Source organism: Hylobates moloch, unplaced genomic scaffold, assembly GCF_009828535.3.
Source record: "Hylobates moloch isolate HMO894 unplaced genomic scaffold, HMol_V3 SCAFFOLD_5, whole genome shotgun sequence".
NCBI lineage: Eukaryota > Metazoa > Chordata > Mammalia > Primates > Hylobatidae > Hylobates > Hylobates moloch.
Window position 1 is genome coordinate 92,633,137 of NW_026652280.1, and position 17,369 is coordinate 92,650,505.

The 17,369-nt window shown below is 49.2% G+C and overlaps 1 protein-coding gene across 1 annotated transcript; it reads left to right on the forward strand.

Annotated features, from left to right (window-relative positions):
• The first annotated feature begins 1,189 nt into the window (after positions 1-1,189).
• Positions 1,190-16,910, forward strand: FAM107A (family with sequence similarity 107 member A). The gene is made up of 5 exons (XM_058439715.1): positions 1,190-1,238; positions 8,638-8,730; positions 11,175-11,349; positions 13,666-13,822; positions 14,335-16,910. The coding sequence occupies exons 1-5, from the start codon at positions 1,190-1,192 to the stop codon at positions 14,440-14,442; spliced, it is 582 nt and encodes a 193-aa protein (XP_058295698.1). The 3' UTR covers positions 14,443-16,910.
• The last annotated feature ends 459 nt before the right edge of the window (positions 16,911-17,369 follow it).

Consider the following 17,369-nt stretch of genomic DNA (forward strand, 5'->3'; position numbering starts at 1 on the left):
CTTGTTTGTTCAGAGGGCCTCTGTTTTCCCATATTCAGATGGACATAACTGAGCCAGATGTGATTCCTAACTAACTACAGTTGTTTGGGAAAGGTTGCTCTTTCTCACCTTTTTAATTCTTAGAGTCTTTTTCTGATAACAAATGTAATATATTCTTGGGCCTTTTTTTTTCAATGCCGAAATATAGTGACAAAGGAGAAGGGCCTGTAATTTTATGCTGTAGAACAATGGTCCTCAAACTCTTTAATATAATTGAACCCCCAGAGGGGTATGTTAAAAATCCAGATTCCATGGTGGCTTAATGCCTGTGATCTTAGCACTTTGGGAGGCTGAAGCGGGAGGAACACTTGAGGCCAAGAGTTCAAGACCAGCCTGGGCAACATAGTGAGATCTCATTTCTAAAAAAATAAAAAATTAGCCGGGTGTGGTGGCATGTGTCTGTAGTCTCAACTACTTGGGAGACTGAGGTGGGAGGCTTGCTTGATCCCAGGAGGTCAAGGCTGCAGTGAGCCGTTATGGCACCACTGCACTCAGCCTGGGTAACAGAGTAACACTCTGTCACACACACACACAAAAATCCAGATTCCTAGGTTCCTCCCTCAGAGGTTCTGAGGATCTAGGCAAGAGCATTTTTAGCACTCATTTCAAATGACATCTAGTAATAATATTTGAGATACACTGATCTAGAGTTGACCTCTGCTAACAGATTAGTGTATTCACCTCCACACTGGTTCTTTATGTATATACCAACTCTCTTATCTTGAAAAAAAAAAAGGGATCCTACTACATATGATTTTTCGTTGAATATGTAGAAGACATCTTTTTCAGGTCAATACATAGACATGTTTATTGGCTGCATCTCGTCTTGGGGTGTAGCATAGTCTCTTACTGATGGAGTGTGGCCTGGGAAAGGGTGGTTGTTGGCCGCTGATCTCACTTACAGTTGCACCTGCACATGGACACACAGCAAGATGGTGCTGTAACAAGCTCAGCACTGTCAAGGTTTTCGGTGTCTTCAGGTTAACAATAGTTATGGAGCCCCTCAATAACTGGGCCCCTCAAGTACCGGGATGGGAAGATAGGTAGGTACCTGCCCTGGGGCTAGCAGTCTGATGGGTTTGTATACAAGTTGGACTGTGAGAAGAGTTTTTGTGGGAGAAGCACAGTGACTCCCAACTGCCCAGGGAAAATGACGCCCAACATCCGAGGACTACTGCCTAGTTCTCCCTGGCTGTCAGGTGCGTGTTCCTCTGGAGTGTACCAGGTGATGGGCTTCTGTCTTCTCCGGGGATGAGCAGGAGCTGTCAGAAGTTCCCCCGCTCCAGGATCCTTCTTACTCTCCAACTGTTGGAAGGCACTGGGATTGGTTCATCTGAGCCACCAAAGACCCTAGGAAATATTCAAAATACTTCTTTGCAGAGCAGGACGATGTGTGCAAGGAACCAGGGTCAGCAAAGAGTGGTTTGACAAGAATCTAGCTGTCCTCTTCTACCAGGAGAGTTTGGGGAAGTTAAGGCAGAGCAGGGTGGGAGGCTGAGGGGGCTACCATTCAAAATGCCTCAAGAAATGCAGAATTGGGGAAGAAGAAACAAAAAGGACCACACATTGTTTCCAGAAAATTGTTTTATACCCAAGAATTTGGGACCCTCTAAGTTTAAGTGGCTCGAGAATGGTCAGCGTGGCCAAGGCTCCCTGGACATGCCTGCCCTGTCCCTCCCACTCCACCCCTGTCTCCCACCTCCCTCACTCCCAAGATGGCACCCAGCCTGCCTTTACATCACACCAGGATCCACCCAGCCTGGGCCTTTCCACTGGCTCTTCCCACCCCATGAAGACTCTGCCATGTGTACAGACTTCACACAACTGACTCCTTGTGATTCTGCTACCCTAAAACACCACCCCCTTTCATCTCACCCAGCCTTGCATTCATCACGGCATTCCTCACTGCCTGACGTCATCCCGAATGTCTCCTTCTTTACTGTGTGTCTGCCTTGAAGGTAGGTTCCCTGACGGCAGGGATATTACCTGTGTCATTCACATGGTACCCCCAGCACTTAAAACAGTGCCAGGAACACAGTAGGAACTAAATAAGTGTTTGTTAAATGAACAAATACTATAGGCCAAAGAAGACACAAGGTTGCCTTGTTAATGCCTCCATTCACCTGTGATGCATGTCCTAGGCCTCATCACCTTCTAGCCAACCAAGATTCCATGAGAAAGTAAAGTTGGGGTGGAGGCCTGGTCTAACTGGTAGACCCCAGCTTCCTCACTGGGGGACTAGGATGACACTAAACGATAGAAAACACTTCCAGCTTTTCAAATGAAAGCTGATTCTGAAATTAGGAGAATGCCTCCATTATCTATAAGCATCCAGGCTGGCCTTAAGGATCTACGTACATTTTTTACTTTTCTTGGGTTTTTTTGTTTGTTTGTTTGTTTGTTTGTTTGTTTGTTTGTTGGGGTTTTTTTGAGACAGTCTTGCTCTGTCACCCAGGTTGGAGTGCAGTGGCCCAATCTTGGCTCACTGCAAACTCTGCCTCCCAAGTTCAAGCGATTCTCCTGCCTTAGCCTCCCAGGTAGCTGGGATTACAGGTGTGTGCCACCACCTCTGGCTAATTTTTGTATTTTTAGTAGAGACAGGGTTTTACATGTTGGCCAGGCTGGTCTCAAACTTCTGACCTCAAATGATCTGCCTGCCTCGGCCTCCCAAAGTGCTGGGATTACAGGCGTGAGCCACCGTGCCCGGCCTACTTTTATATTTTACATTTCACACGTTCATTCATTGAGCCACTACTTATGGAACACATATTCTGCCAGGCAAAATGCACCATGCTGGGCTCTGGCCTCAGATCACATAGAGTCCAGGTCTGTCTTGGAGAAAAGTCCTATATGCTGAGCTTTGACTATGTGCTTCACTAATGTCATCTCATCCATGTCATCTCCCAACCACCCTGGTATGCTCCACATTAGACAAACACAGAAACCAAGACACAGAGACACTGAGTGGCTGCTGAAGCGGCTGGTGCTGGAGCCAGGGCCAACACATGAGCCTGCTGAGACCCAGACATGGTGCATCCCCACTCCCACGCTCTTCTGTTGTGTTGGCTCCTCTGTGAAGTTCCGATGACATTCAGGGTATCAGGAAAACGCTGTGTACAGAGTTTCTGACCCATTCGTGGATAATTAAGAACTGACCCAATGCTGAGCAGTTTCCCCTCCCTTTACACCCCACCCTTTTCCCCCCAGAGCCATTTTCTCCTGAAGAATCCACATCACTGCCTCAGGAAGCTTGGCTTCCCCTCCCATGGGGAAGTGCTGGAATCCACTCTTGCCTGACCCTCCCGTAAGAAACAAGGGAAATTCCTTTACGTGAGCCGCCTTGCTCAGAACAAAGCTTGGCGTGTTTCTTATTCCTCATCAATCTGACAAAATGGGTATTTATTTGTGCCTCTCAAGCGTGTGGCTTGGACATGATGTTCCGCATCGTGGAAGTGGCCGTGCACCAAGTGAAATATCTGTTACTATAGTAACAGTTCCTTTTTATTGATACCAGAATAAACAGGAATGCAAAGGCTGTCTCACTTGCTGGCACATTTCAGCAGCCTCCCGTTCCCAGGGGTTTAAGAACCGCCCTCTAGAGGCAGCCCTCCTTGCTAGTCTGGGACTTCCCGGTGGAGTGAGGAACCCAGCAACACGCTCCTGACTTCCCTTCCCAAGGACTCGACCTGAGAAGTAAGACCATCTCTGTTCTGTTTCACCTGCTGTCGAGTGCGGTGCTGTTCGGGAGGAGGTGGAAGGGAAGGAGGGCAGACCCCGTGCACTGAAGTGGGCTGTCAGTGGACCTGAGTGCTTTGAGTTTAGGTACCTGGGCTACGTCCCAGCATCCGTAAAATGATATGGGAGATGCCTCCAGGCACCCTGGGTTTCAGAAAATGGTAGGAGACAAAGAAGCGAGCCCCCAGGCATAGCCCTGCATTCCTGTTGATCTTTTTCTGCTGCATCCTCAGGTGAATCTGAATTAATGCATGATATAGCCTCACCTAAGTCAAATTATCACAAAGTATGGGGGTTTAATTCTCGGCACAACAGACAGAACACAGATTTCAGCCTCAGAGCTTGGCTCAGATTAAAGCTCTTTCTTTCACCGGCTATGTGATTTGGGGAAATCAGAAGACTTCCCTGAACTTCATTTTCCTTGACTGTAAAAAGAGGATAATGACAGTACCCACCTCTTCAGTCTGTCGTAAGAATTTCATATTTCATGAGATACGGCTGCTAGGTGCTTAGCACAGTGCATGGCACATAGTGCGTGCAGGTTAACGTGCGAAGGGCCTGCCTTTCTGGTGAATTTGGCTTTAGGACTTTGCAATACAAGGCAAGTCTGAGATTGGGCCAGAAATCAAGAGCTGTAGGATTGGGTGTGTCACTTTTCGAAACTGCTACCAAACCCAAGTAGCTTTGAGCTTCAAGGCAGCCCCCACGCCTGCATCTCTGGGTGGCTTAGATCCTGAGTGGCCCTCTTAGTTCTGTTGGTGGTGAGTACCTGCTGGAATTTTCCCTGCAGAGGCATCTGCCAGGGAAAGTGGCTGACATCATGCCACTCATGAGCCAGCAGGGATTCCAGGTCTGCCGATGCTTGTTCCAGATCAACCGCACAATGCTGTCTACTAACCTTGCTAAGGACCCTCCATGTCTAGCCCTGAACTCTGCTATTTAATTGGTTCAAAATCCTAAATGTCCACCCAACATTATCCTCCCGAGGTAGGAAGTTGCAACAGACCCAAGGCAAAATGTTCAGGAAGTCAGCCTTGAGTCATTGCATCCAAATGGACAAGCAGCTCTGCTGGGGGCTTCCGAGCATCGACCAGAGGCTGCTGGGAGATCTGGAGGTGGCTCCCAGATAAACTGTTCTTTGGCTGCTGGCCAGTGAAATACAAATAGGCACTTTCCCCATGGAGAGGAAAAAAGCCAGAAGGGTCAGGAAATCCAGTGACCATGCTTGTCACTTTTACTGAATGCCTCTTTTTCCTTTGCCAGTCGTTATTTTGAAAGACTCTCTTCTCCTCTGCCCTGCCATCCCATTAAATGCTGAACCAAGAGGCTTCTGAATGTGTTCTGAACCCAGCAGCTTGAACAGTAATGAGGAAGTGGGGGCAGAGGAGGGAAGGCCACCAGCTGGTCCTCTCCTAAACAGAGACCAGCCTGAGGCCAGACAGGCCTGTGGACTCTAGCTTAAGCCCAAAGCTGCTGGGGCCAGGCTGGGGCTCCCCAGTGAGAGTTTGCATTTCACATAGGCTAGGAGTCCTCAAGTTAGCAGGCCTCCATGTTCTTATCTATAAAATGGGCTCACACAGCCTCTTCACTGGGGTTTCTTGACTATCTAGAGAGAGAAAAGGGACGTAACCCTGCTTTGTCAACTAAAAGACATTTTGCACCTTGAAGACAGTGGAGAGGTAGAAAGAGCACTGAATTTGGCATCCAAGGTCCTGGCTTTGCTGCTTACTCTCTGTGTATCTTGAGACAAGTAGCTTGGCCTCTCTGAGCCTTGGTTTTCTCATCTATAAAGCAGGGTACCACTGGCTGCCTCCGAGGGTGATTTAGAGATCCAGAACAAATTCGAGTGGTGACCACAGGGTTTCTTCAGGACAGAAGTACCATAGTCTGTCTTCGGTGAGCATCACTCTGCCAGGCGCTGGGCTAAGCACATCGTGCCATTGTATCACTTCACCCTCCAAACTGCTCCATGAATAGGCTGTTATCCTTGCTGTATAGAGGCTCAGAGAGGTTAAGCTACTTGCCCAAAGTAACACAGCTGGGAACGGTTGCCACCATGAATCAAACCCAGTCTGTCTCCACTAAAACATCTGCTTTAACCATTGCTTTACTGGCTTATGTGTCATTTGTTACAACTGATGCCATCAAAGACAGAAACATGACCACCAGAACAGTGGAGAGGCAAGTGGAGGGGACACTGAAGCCTTAGACAGCCTGGGGTTCCATGGCTATTGTCAAGATGAACTGGGCCCCGAGACTCTATCAGTGCAGCTCTCCTTCTGTCTCTCCTTACTGTCTCCTGTGGCTGGGGGCACCAGCGTTTGGTTTCAGATCTGCCACCCTGCATTAGCCATGCATGCCCCAGTGGCCCGGTGCGCTCTCCCTGGGAGCAGCAGTGATCTTTGCTGAGCCTTGCCTGGTGTGGGGCCAACGTCCTGTGAAGCTGTGGCAAGGAGCTCTGGGACCCCGTGGGTCACCAACAGAACCAGGGAGGAACCAAGCAAGGGGTTCCCAATCTTTCCTCAGACCTCTTATTATCCCCACCCCAGGAAAAACAACATCAGTCCCATAGTCCGCATATTGAGAATTATTTGCCATCCTATAGTCATGCAAGACACTCAATAGCTGTCGCCTACTGGTGGCCTCCACCCCATGCCCAGCTCTTTAGCTCATCCAATCTTCACAGCATCACAATGCTACAGAGGAGCATCCCAGAGGTTAGAGACGATCCCAAGATCACACAGCTGCTAAGAACTGTGACCTTAATCAGACTTGCTAACAATAACCAGGCCAACTACAGTCAGCTGAGATCCTTCAGGGCCGAAGAAAATAAGTTTGTGTTTTGGGTTTTTTAACTCCACGGTTTGCAAAGTTGGCTGACTCTAGGAACCACCTAGGGAGCTCTTAAAAATCCCCAAAGCCAAGCCGCCCCCCAAGCCAATTAAATCAGAATCCCTGTGGTGGGACTCAGGCATTGGAATTTTTGAAACTTCCTGTGGTGACGCCAATATGCAGCCAAGGTTAAGATCCACTGATTTAACCAGTGCGGTTTCTGAGGATGAGAAGGCTCCATCTAGGACTAGGAATGGGATTTATTAATAGTGATTGTTAATAGCAGCTAACAGGGTGGTCACACTGCCATTCCAGGGGCACCATTCACAGTTTAATCTATAGGAGTTGAGGACTTGTTGTGAGGTACCCAACCAGCCTGTTGTATGTGGCAGCCCTGGTAGCCAGCACCAAGCGCTCAACTCTGTAAGAGGCATTTGCCAAGCACCTTGCAAGTATCACCTCGTTTATGATACCACAACTTCATGGAGAAGGATTCTAATGTAATGCTCATTTTGCAGAGGAGGAAACACCAGATCAAAAGCAGCTGTCCCATCTCAACTCTGCTGCTCAGTGGGAAACAGCCATAGACAATAAGCGGGCATAGTGTGTCCCAGGGCTGCGGGATTTTGTCCAAAGGCTGTAGTTTCCAGGCTCCAGCTCCAGAGGGTAGGGAGGCATGGACAGAGCTGACATTCGAATCCAAGTCTGAATGGCTTCGGCCTCCTTATGCTACTGCTTCCTCCTGCATTTCTTTAACAGCCATGAAGAATACAAACAAGCCACTTACCTTTCTTCTTCATGATTGGCCTGCTCCTCCCTCTGCCTGCTAGCTCTTCTCCTGGGTGTTCACCTTTTTCTTTCCAGAGAGGACATGTCTAACGCCCACTTCCCCTCTTAGCCCCTCCACGGCCACTCCCCGGATGGACCCCAGAGTCTTAGATCTCTCGGCACGCCCAGCAGCCTTGGGAACAACCCCACTCCTCTGCCTCAGGAGGCCCAGCTGACCGCCCAAGACAGCCTAGATTTTCTTGGCCTGGCACCTGTGCTTTGTTGAGTAGTCTCTTTTATAACAGGACCTACATGAGGTTCTTCCGCCCAGAGACCTCGGTTAAATAAAAGGCAGAAAGGCTGGCTCAGCTTTCTAAGTCCTGGGGGTCCCCAGCAGCCCTCCTCACCCCACCCCTCATAGGTGTATATGTGGATCTCACAGGGGTTGTTTGCTGGGGTTCAGCACCCTGAGTGGCAAAGGCAGTGGTTTTTCCCCTGCAGCTCTGAGCTAAGGCACCAGCCACATCCCTCAGGGTTCCTGCCTCACCCACCACACCAGCCTGGCCTCAGGGAAACACCGTCATCCACAGCTCACTGCTGATTTAATTAATTTTTTTTAAAGGCCTGGAGCAAATCATTGAGCCAGGGCTGACCACAGATTGGACCTGGGGTGCAAGACTGGCTTCATAATTGACAGGGCCCCGTGCAAAATAAACAAGGAGGGCCACTTGTTCAAAATGCATTTGGAATTTCAAGACAGCAACAACAGAAGGTCCAACCAAACAGGGCCCCTCTTCCAAGGGCAACCCTGTGCGACTGAGTCCAACTGTCTGGCCCTAGGGCAGCCAACCCACTGGGTGGCCGGCAACTTATGTATAGGGCGAAGGTCTCAGCCAGGTCAATCACAGATTTTTCCCCTGGAATTTAACGGAAGAGAGAGACAGAGACCACCCACTGGAAGTGAAGGAAACCAAAGTCATAAAACATCCCAAGGCCTCTGACAGTTTCCCCACACAGCAGCGAGAATGACCTTTTTAAAACTGAATCAGGCGCGCCTTTCCCTGACTTGAACCCACCCATCCACCCTCACTCCAGGCACTCTCCCAGTCACTCAGCTCACACCACTCCCAGCACACTATGCCTTTTTGTTCCCTGAACAGACCCAGCTTGTTCAAGGTACATGAGTCACACATGCTGTTCCTTAGGCCCCAAATGGCCTCCTTCCTCATTCTCAACTGTCAGATCTTAATGTTGCCTCCTCAGAGAGGCCCTCGCCATACCTGGCTGACAGCGGGTCCCTCCTTAGTCTCTATGGGAGCCTGGAGCCGTTTGTGGTCTTTCGTTTCATTGGCTTGCGTGTGTGCTGACTGTTGGCCTCCCTAGCAGAGTGTGGGTTCTGTGAGCGCCGGGACCTCACTTGTTTAGTTCTCCTCTGTGTGTCCAGTGTCTACCACGGTGCCAGGAAAATCACAGGAACTTGAACATGTGTGGAATGCATGACTATTTTTATTATTATGCACTTTCTCAGTGGTCATTCCCATTACTCAGGAGCTCTTGATTTTGTGTGCTTATTTTGTATCTGGCCACATTCTTGAACTCTCTCAGTTCCAAATGCATTTCTGTTCATCCATGTGGGAATTCTGGGTGCATGGCTTTATCTATATAAATACTAAGGCTGCCATCTCCTTTCCTAAAGTTATCCAACTTATTCTATTTCCTACCTTATCACTTTGGCAACATACAGTGAGTTCTTTTAAGGACGGTGTGGCTGATGAAAAGCAAGCAGCTCTGGAAGATTTGGGGGGCACAGAGAGACTAAGAACAGGTGAATAGCTGGGGAGCCAAAGTAGTTATTAAAGTGTGGCATGAGCTGAATAGGAAGAGAGCTGAGGTCACGGGAAGGAAAGAGCGTAGCTGAGAATTACTCAGTCAAAGGATGGGCGACACTTGACAATAGGAATAGGCAGCAAAAGAGAGAAGATCTCAAAGCTCCAATCTGAATCCAGGTGTTCTAATGCATAAGCACCCAGAGAGCTTGATCCCACAGACAAGAAAATATCCACACTAAAAACAGTAAGGGGAGCTGATACAGCCAACTAGGTATTTTGTTGAGTGCCCATTTTAAAGTAACTCTAAATACTATTATGATCACTTTTTAAGGACCAAAAATTAGGAAGGATATAACCTGAAAGCAAACAGCCTTATGAAAAAGATAAGAAAAAAAAGGGAAGTTAATAAGAATTCTCATTTTAGAAATGGTTCTGAGAATATGAATTCGAGAAAAAAAATTAACATGTCTATCCTCTGACACTTCACCTGGCTACATCCAAAATACCTTATAATAATTAACACTTTTTCCAGGTTACACAGCACCTTTACATATGTTGTCTTACTTGCTCCTCCTAACAGCAGCCCGTGATGGGTCATCACAGAAATGCCAAACACGGGTCTGGTGGCCACCGTTGCAAAATACAGTCTCCTGTTTGATGCCTAGATTCCTGACATGTCACCTTGCAATGTGCACCCCGTCAAACCCCCCTCTCTGTAATTTCTGACCCCAACAAGCTGTTTGCTACTTTCAGGTTTTCACACATCCCTGTTCATCCATGAAACTGCGTTCGGGCAGAGAATGGTTCTCATCCCCTTCCCAGTGTGGGGGAGGAAATGACAGTCTGTCCACAGGCAACATGGTGGCCCTCAAGCGGGGGCTGAAGCCTGGTGTTTGAAGTGGGAAACACTCCCTCAGTTGCCACATGAAAATCATATGCCGCCGGGCACTGGTTCCCCAAGACCAAAGAAAACTTCAAAAGTTGCATTGGCAATTACCAACAAATGTGTATTGATCGCCTACTGCATACCAGACCAGACACTGCCAACTGTCAGGGCCTGACATATAATAGGAGCTCAACCTCCGCAAAGCTAGACTCATGAAGAGAGCAGAGCTAAAGTCTAAATGTTCACTGAAATTCCTATAAGCAGCTAATGGCCAGGCAGTGTCTATACCTTTGAGGCCTTTTTTTTTTTTAAGTCAGTCTCTTTCTCTCTCTCTCTCTCTCTCTCTCTTTGCTGTACTTGCTTTTGGGCATTTCAAGGATAAGGAGCCAGTTTGTAGAACAGGGAGCTCTTGTGTCTGAATTTTAAGTAAACTGACAGATTTCAAACCTCTGTGGTAGAAGTGGGGCCATTGAGTAGCCAAACATTTGACAACCATCCCTTTGCTATTAGGGACACAGCAGTCTCTGAATTTCATACTCTCCTCTTTGATGTGAAGAAAATGAAAAGCTGAAGAGTTCCACAACAGAATTTGGAACTGTGGATAGAGTTAGAAAATAAGGGTAATACTTTCTTTTTATCACTGCATTTATCCAAATTGTTTTTAACAAGTACATATTACTCTTTTTAAATATATTTTCCTTTTCTGTTACGAGCTCATTGAAAAACAGAAACTCAAACATAATTCCTTTTATAGTGGGAGAAAACTGTTGTTTGCAAAGTCAGGCCAAAAAGTATGCATGTGTCAACCCGTATTTTGTGACCCATTGTCATTTTACTTCTATGCTCCAGACACATCGCAAACATCATCTCCAATTCTGACAGCCCTGTGCATGCGTTCCACTATGATTTCCATTTTATAAGTGAAGAAACTAAGGCTCAGAAAGTCAGGTAGTTTGCCCAGGTGTGCGCAGTAGCAGGTGGCCAAGGTCCATCTGACGTGAAAACCTTGCCCTTCAACTGTGCCCCATGGGGCAGGGTGAGATTATAGGCTCACCTCTGAGCTACTCCTCTGCCCATCTCTACAGCTGCCTTGTACTCGGAGATCCAGAGGGAGCGGGCAGACATCGGGGGCCTGATGGCCCGGCCAGAATACAGAGAGTGGAATCCGGAGCTCATCAAGCCCAAGAAGCTGCTGAACCCCGTGAAGGCCTCTCGGAGTCACCAGGAGCTCCACCGGGAGCTGCTCATGAACCACAGAAGGTAGGGATGAAGCCCTGCTGCCTGGGCCCCGCAAGCACCTGGGCCTGTGGGGGATGGGGAAGGTGACCGTGGAGGAAAGCAGAGCTGGCTCTCATCCTGGAGCTCCCGGAGACTGAGGAAGGCTGAGGGTGCCCCACATGATCACCAGCAAAACCAGTAAAGACCCCGTCCCCAGTGGGTCCCTGGAAACCAGAGGGACCCAAAAAGCCCTGTTCTCTTGCCCAGCCACCCATTTCATGCCCACACTCCAGATACATTTACTGAGTACCTACTATGTGCTGGGCACTGAGCCCAGACCTGGGGATACGAGAATGAATGGGACCCAGTTCCTGTCCTCACAGACAGGGACGGGTGCATAGCCAGGCAGTAGGATGGGTGCATTGATGAGGGCGTAAATAGGCCTGAGACCCCAGAGGAGGAACCCGAGAGGGGTCTAAAATGACTTCACAGGAGCGGTGCTGCCTCAGCTATGACCTGAAGGGGGACTGGAGTTAGCCAGGCCGGAGGTGGGTGCTGGATGGCAGAGGGAACCTCATATGTAAATGAACAGGAAACAGGAGTCACTCACTATGCCTGGGGCATCGATTGTGTGGTGCAGGCCAGGGCAGAAGGATGGACTAAGGAAAGGTCTACAGCAGGGGCACAGGGTGTGCTGGGCCCGTCTGGTGAGGTGGGATGGGGGAGCTCACGATACCAAAGTGGGCAGGAATGTTACAGAGGCCCAGGATGGTGGCTGGCTTTTCCGTGGAAGGCCGCGGTGTGCAATGACAGAGACGAGCCAGAGGGGCATCTGGGAGGTGGCAAGGGTGGGATGGGGCAATTGATGGGATGTGAATTGGAGAAGAGGAAGGCTGAGCCTCCCCTAGGAGGACTGGGAAATACTCCTGCTAACCAGTAACAGCATGAACGCAGCGGTGCTTTCAGAGCGCCCTCTGCTGGCCGATTCTGGTATTAGAGCCGGTTGTGATTTCTATTCTTGTTTTCAGTTGTGTGACCAATATCCTAAGAGTTATCATTTTGTACACTGAGTCGCTTTTGTTTTTGTTTTCAGTTAGTATTATAATATGAGCATTTTCTCTGAATGGTTTTTAGACTCATCCCTTTAATATCAAAAAAATCACCACAATCAAAGACAAAACTTAAAGACAAATCAGAGAATTTGTAATATAAATAAATTTTATTTTTAAAACTCACATATACAAAAAAATATATTTTCAGATCTCTTGTTTTTTTCTTTTTTTTTTTTGAGATGTAGTCTCGCTCTGTCGCCCAGGCTGGAGTGCAGTGGCGCGATCTCAGCTCACTGCAAGCTCCACCTCCCGGGTTCACGCCATTCTCCTGCCTCAGCCTCCCAAGTAGCTGGGACTACAGGTGCCTGCCACCACACCTGGCTAATTTTTTTGTATTTTTAGTAGAAGACAGGGTTTCACTGTGTGTGTGTTAGCCAAGATGGTCTCGGTCTCCTGACCTCGTGATCTGCCCTCCTCGGCCTCCCAAAGTGCTGGGATTACAGGCATGAGCCACCGTGCCTGGCCCAGATCTCTTAAAATCGACAAGGAAAAAATGAATAAAAAGTAATACAGTACAGCCAGACATGGTGGCTCACATCTGTAATCCCAACACTTTGGGAGGCCGAGGCAGGAGGATCACTTGATCCCAGGAGTTCAAGGCTGCAGTGAGCTATGATTGCACCACTGCACTCCAGCCTGGGCAACAGAGCAAGTCCTTGTCTGTAAAAATAATATTGATAATACAGTTAATTCACAAAAGAAGAAATGCAAATGGCTGGTAAACATATCAAATGTTGTTCCATGTGACTAATAAGGAAACAAATGAAAAGCAGATATTATTTCTTGCCTACCAGATTCTCAAATATAAAAAGATTGGCTGGTGATGGTAGGGAGAAATAGATGCTCTTGTACACTGTTCATAGGAGGATACACTGGATAAACTTTCTCTGGCACGGATAGATATATGTACCTCAAATCTTTTTAAAGAGCCTGACCCAGCAATTCTACCTTTAGGAAAGTATCCTAATAACCAGAAATAACAAAACTTGGTCTCTGCAGTCAGACAGGCCTGGGTTCAAATCCTCATGTGGCCTATCTGTAGCTATGACTTGGACTGGTATCTTCGGCCCTAGGAGCCTCAGTTTCTGTCCCTGTAAAATGGGACAGTAATGGGTCCACCTCCAAGGCTACAGGGAGGATTGCACAAGATAATAGTGGGGGTTGGTGTCACCGCAGGAAGCAGCCCTGAGGCTGGGGGAAGCGGGAAGGTGATGGTCTCCTGACAGCTCCCCCCTTCCCACCCCAGGGGCCTTGGTGTGGACAGCAAGCCAGAGCTGCAGCGTGTCCTAGAGCACCGCCGGCGGAACCAGCTCATCAAGAAGAAGAAGGAGGAGCTGGAAGCCAAGCGGCTGCAGTGCCCCTTTGAGCAGGAGCTGCTGAGACGGCAACAGAGGCTGAACCAGGTGGGTGATGGGCACCCAGCCAGGACCACACATCCTCCAGGGCTGTCCTCCAGGGAGGAGCTCTGCTGTGGCCACAGCCAGTAAGAGGGAAGAGGATCAGCAGACAGAGCACTGGACTAAGAGTCCACTCCTGGCCTGAGTCCTCCCTCTGCCATTCACTTTGCTAGGTCCTTAGGGCGAGTGGCTTCCCTGAACCTCAGCTTCTTCACTGGCCCAGTGTACTGCACGCTGATTCTGATTTCATTCTTATAACTGTCTTGCGAGCCAGGTGGCACTCCCATTTTAGAGAGGGGGAACCTGAGGCCCAGAGGGGGTGAGTGATTTGAACCAGGCTTCACAAGGAGAACTCAGTCTCATGCTCTGTGCCCCAGCTACCAGGCTGGTAGCAAAACTCATCCCCAGGTTGGTTCTGTCTCCCCACTGAGTGGGCCCTTGGTCCAAACTCCATAGGTTTTCAGAGTAGGAATCCCCCTAGCTCCACCCACTTCACCCTCTGCTTCTCCCTCCTTCAGCTGGAAAAACCACCAGAGAAGGAAGAGGATCACGCCCCTGAGTTTATTAAAGTCAGGGAAAACCTGCGGAGAATTGCCACACTGACCAGCGAAGAGAGAGCGCTGTAGGGCCAGCTGCCGGGCTCAGGCCACCGCCCACCCTGGCCTGGACAGCCTCCTCCAGCCCTTCTGCACCTGGCAGCCCCGGGCCCCAGGACCTGGGACGTCTGTGATGTTCCCACCTGCTTCTGTAGAAATGTGTCACCCCAGAGGGCCTGGCTCTCCCTGGGAGGCTGGGGCCCCTAAGCTCCTAGGCTTTTCCTTCCAAGCACCCAGCCTTCCTGCTCCAAGAGGGAAAACCTGCGCCCCTCCCTGCAGGGGGTTCAGAGTCCAGCACAGGAGGTTTCTCTGGCAGAATTGAGGAGGCAGAGGCGGCCCTCTGGCTTGACGAGCCTTCTGTTCTGCCCAGGCCTTCCCACCAGGAATCCCTGAGGCTCCCCAGGGCCCCGCTTCTCCGCACACCCCAGCTCCTAGGTCTCAGAGAACTCCCCCACCTGTGGTTTTACCTGCAGCCAGCAGAGCTTATCTTCAAGGACACCTGCCTCCAAAGCCACTGAGGGGAGGAAGGGCAGGGCAGACTGCAGGTGGCCTTGTTGCTGGCATCCCGGCCAGGTAGGAGGGGACTAACAAAGACAGCTGTTTAGGGTCTTCTCCCCTCACCCATGCTTTCATCATCCCCTCCGCACAGCCTCCCCCGTCCAGGCCTTCTAACCACACCTAGCCAGGGCTGCCGCATTCCTGCACTCAGAAGGCTGCAGCAGTGCCTCACAAACTTGATTGTGCATAAAAATCACTGGGGATCTTGTTAATACAGCTTCTAATTCAGTAGATCTGGGAGATCCTGCATTTCTAACAAGCTCCCAGGTGAGACGGAGGCTGCTGGTGTGAGGACCATGCTGTGAGCAGCAGGGCGAGAGTGCCCAGAGCTGATGTATATTAGAAATATCACCGCTGAAGCCATCGCTGGCCCCCACCTCCCGTGGACTGATGCCCCAGGGATTCCCACCCCACCTCTGCAACCCCAGGTGTTCTTCATTATCCACCCCACCCCAGACTCCCACTCCCAGGGACTCCCCGTGAAGACTTTGGCCTAGCAAATTGTGTTGGTTATGTGGGTGTTGTTTTAATCAGAGATGTATGTGATTGCCAATCTGCATTTCTTACCAGTGTGACCACACTGTTACGATGCAATTCTAGCCAAAAAAAAAAAAATTTTTTTTTTTACTTTTTCCTACAGTTTTATGGAAAGCAAATATACAATGATTTTCAGTAGGCTTCTGGAATAGAAACAGTGGTTTGAAGACCCCACTGCCACCTTTATGGACTGGCCCCTTTGAGTCTGAATCCCCGGCCTCTGTTACCTGAGACCCAACCCCTAGCTGGGCCAACTCCAGTGAATTCACCCATTTTTCTTCTTCAGAAGGCCTTTCCTGTGTGAGATCCATTAACCTTTTGCTCCTATCCCATTTTTAAAGAATTAGAGAATAAACCAGGCCTGTTTCTTTTCCCCTGAAATCCCTGCCTCTGGCTTCCTAAACCCATCATCTAAGGTGACAGAGCAGTGACGGAATAGCATCTCCTTTCACTTCCCCAAAACTGCCACAAATAGCTGCCACTGACATGCTCTTTGATTCTTGGAAGCAAACGTGGGACTGTCGGAGGAAAGGGATTGTTCTGGTCTTACTCATAACTGGGTGGTTTGAGGGTGACTGAAGTCGTGCTTTTCCTGTGTGTGCTGCCAGCACAGGGCTGTAAATGCAGATATTCCGCCTGTGTGCGTGTGTATAAGTCAAGCTCCAAGAGGCTCCTGAATGTGACTGGTGTGCTGAGAATGTGGTTACACTGTTTAATGTCTGCCAGGTGAGGGTTACGCTGAAGATGCACAATCCCTAAAATAAAGATCACCACTTCCCCAAAGAAGCAGCCGTCGGGTCCATGTGTTGTTCAGACATGTGAAGAGAAGCAAGACAGAGGGTCTCAGATGGACGAGGGGTTTCCAAGGGAATGCCTGGGGCTTCAGCCAGTGGTCCCCAGAGGTGCTCCATGGAGCCAACAAGTCATTCCATGAAGCCCCAGAAGTAGAAGGGACCTCAAGCACCACGCCTTCCAGGGCAGCTGTGCAGACGACCTTGGTTCACTCTTCAGGGGTCGTCCCAACTCTGTACCTCCAGCCACTCCAACTGCGGAGGTTATAAATCCAAATTCTCACTGTTACAGTCTCCTTTGCAGCTTAGGATGGCTATATGTGATCAGGTGTGGCCAATGAAATTGAAGAGGAAGTCTACATGGGCTTCTGGGAAAGCTTATGCTTTTCCAATAAAAGACACAGGCATGGCTAACACCTCCCTGGGCCTCTTCTTCCTACCTTGATTGAGAGTGTGATGCCTGGAGCCACAGCAGCCACTTTGCTACCATGAGAAAAAGGCCAAGAGAATCACAGAGTCATTGACCCTATCGTTATTTCAACAAGCCAATGCCAGCCGCCATCCTTCTCCAGAATTCTTGTAAATAAAATAAATCCCTCTTTGTTTAAACCATTGTTGGTCAGTCTCTGTTACTTGCAACCAAAATCATCCCTAACTGACACAGAAGGCCAGTCCCTGCCTGTCCAAAATTACCTGCAGGCTGTGCTAAAAATCCAGATTCAACTTTCCCATCAGAAGCCTATTGGATCAGGATCCCCAGCTGCAAGGCCTGGGATCTGTTTTTCTGCACCTTCCCCGTATAGCCTACCTAGCATGAGTCTGAAAACTGGTACTTGGACATCACTAAAGCACACATCATTCAACAAATATTTATTGAGTTCCTGCTCCATGCCAGGATGCATGCCATAGGCTGGGACACAGTAAAGAACAAAGGTGCAGTGCCTCCCCCTCATCTGATGACTGCAGTGGTCTCCTCCCAACTGCTCTCCCCTACTGGCCTTGTCCCTACACCCTGTTGTCAACAGAGGAGCCAAAATGATCTTCTTCCAGTCTAAGGCAGAACCTGTGACT

Coding starts and splice junctions, on each gene's coding strand:
- FAM107A (XM_058439715.1), top strand. CDS start 1,190: ATGACGCCCAACATCCGAGGACTACTGCCTAGTTCTCCCTGGCTGTCA. Junction 1,239..8,637: donor TAGTTCTCCCTGGCTGTCAG/GTGCGTGTTCCT, acceptor TTGCCTCCTCAG/AGAGGCCCTCGCCATACCTG. Junction 11,350..13,665: donor CTGCTCATGAACCACAGAAG/GTAGGGATGAAG, acceptor TTCCCACCCCAG/GGGCCTTGGTGTGGACAGCA.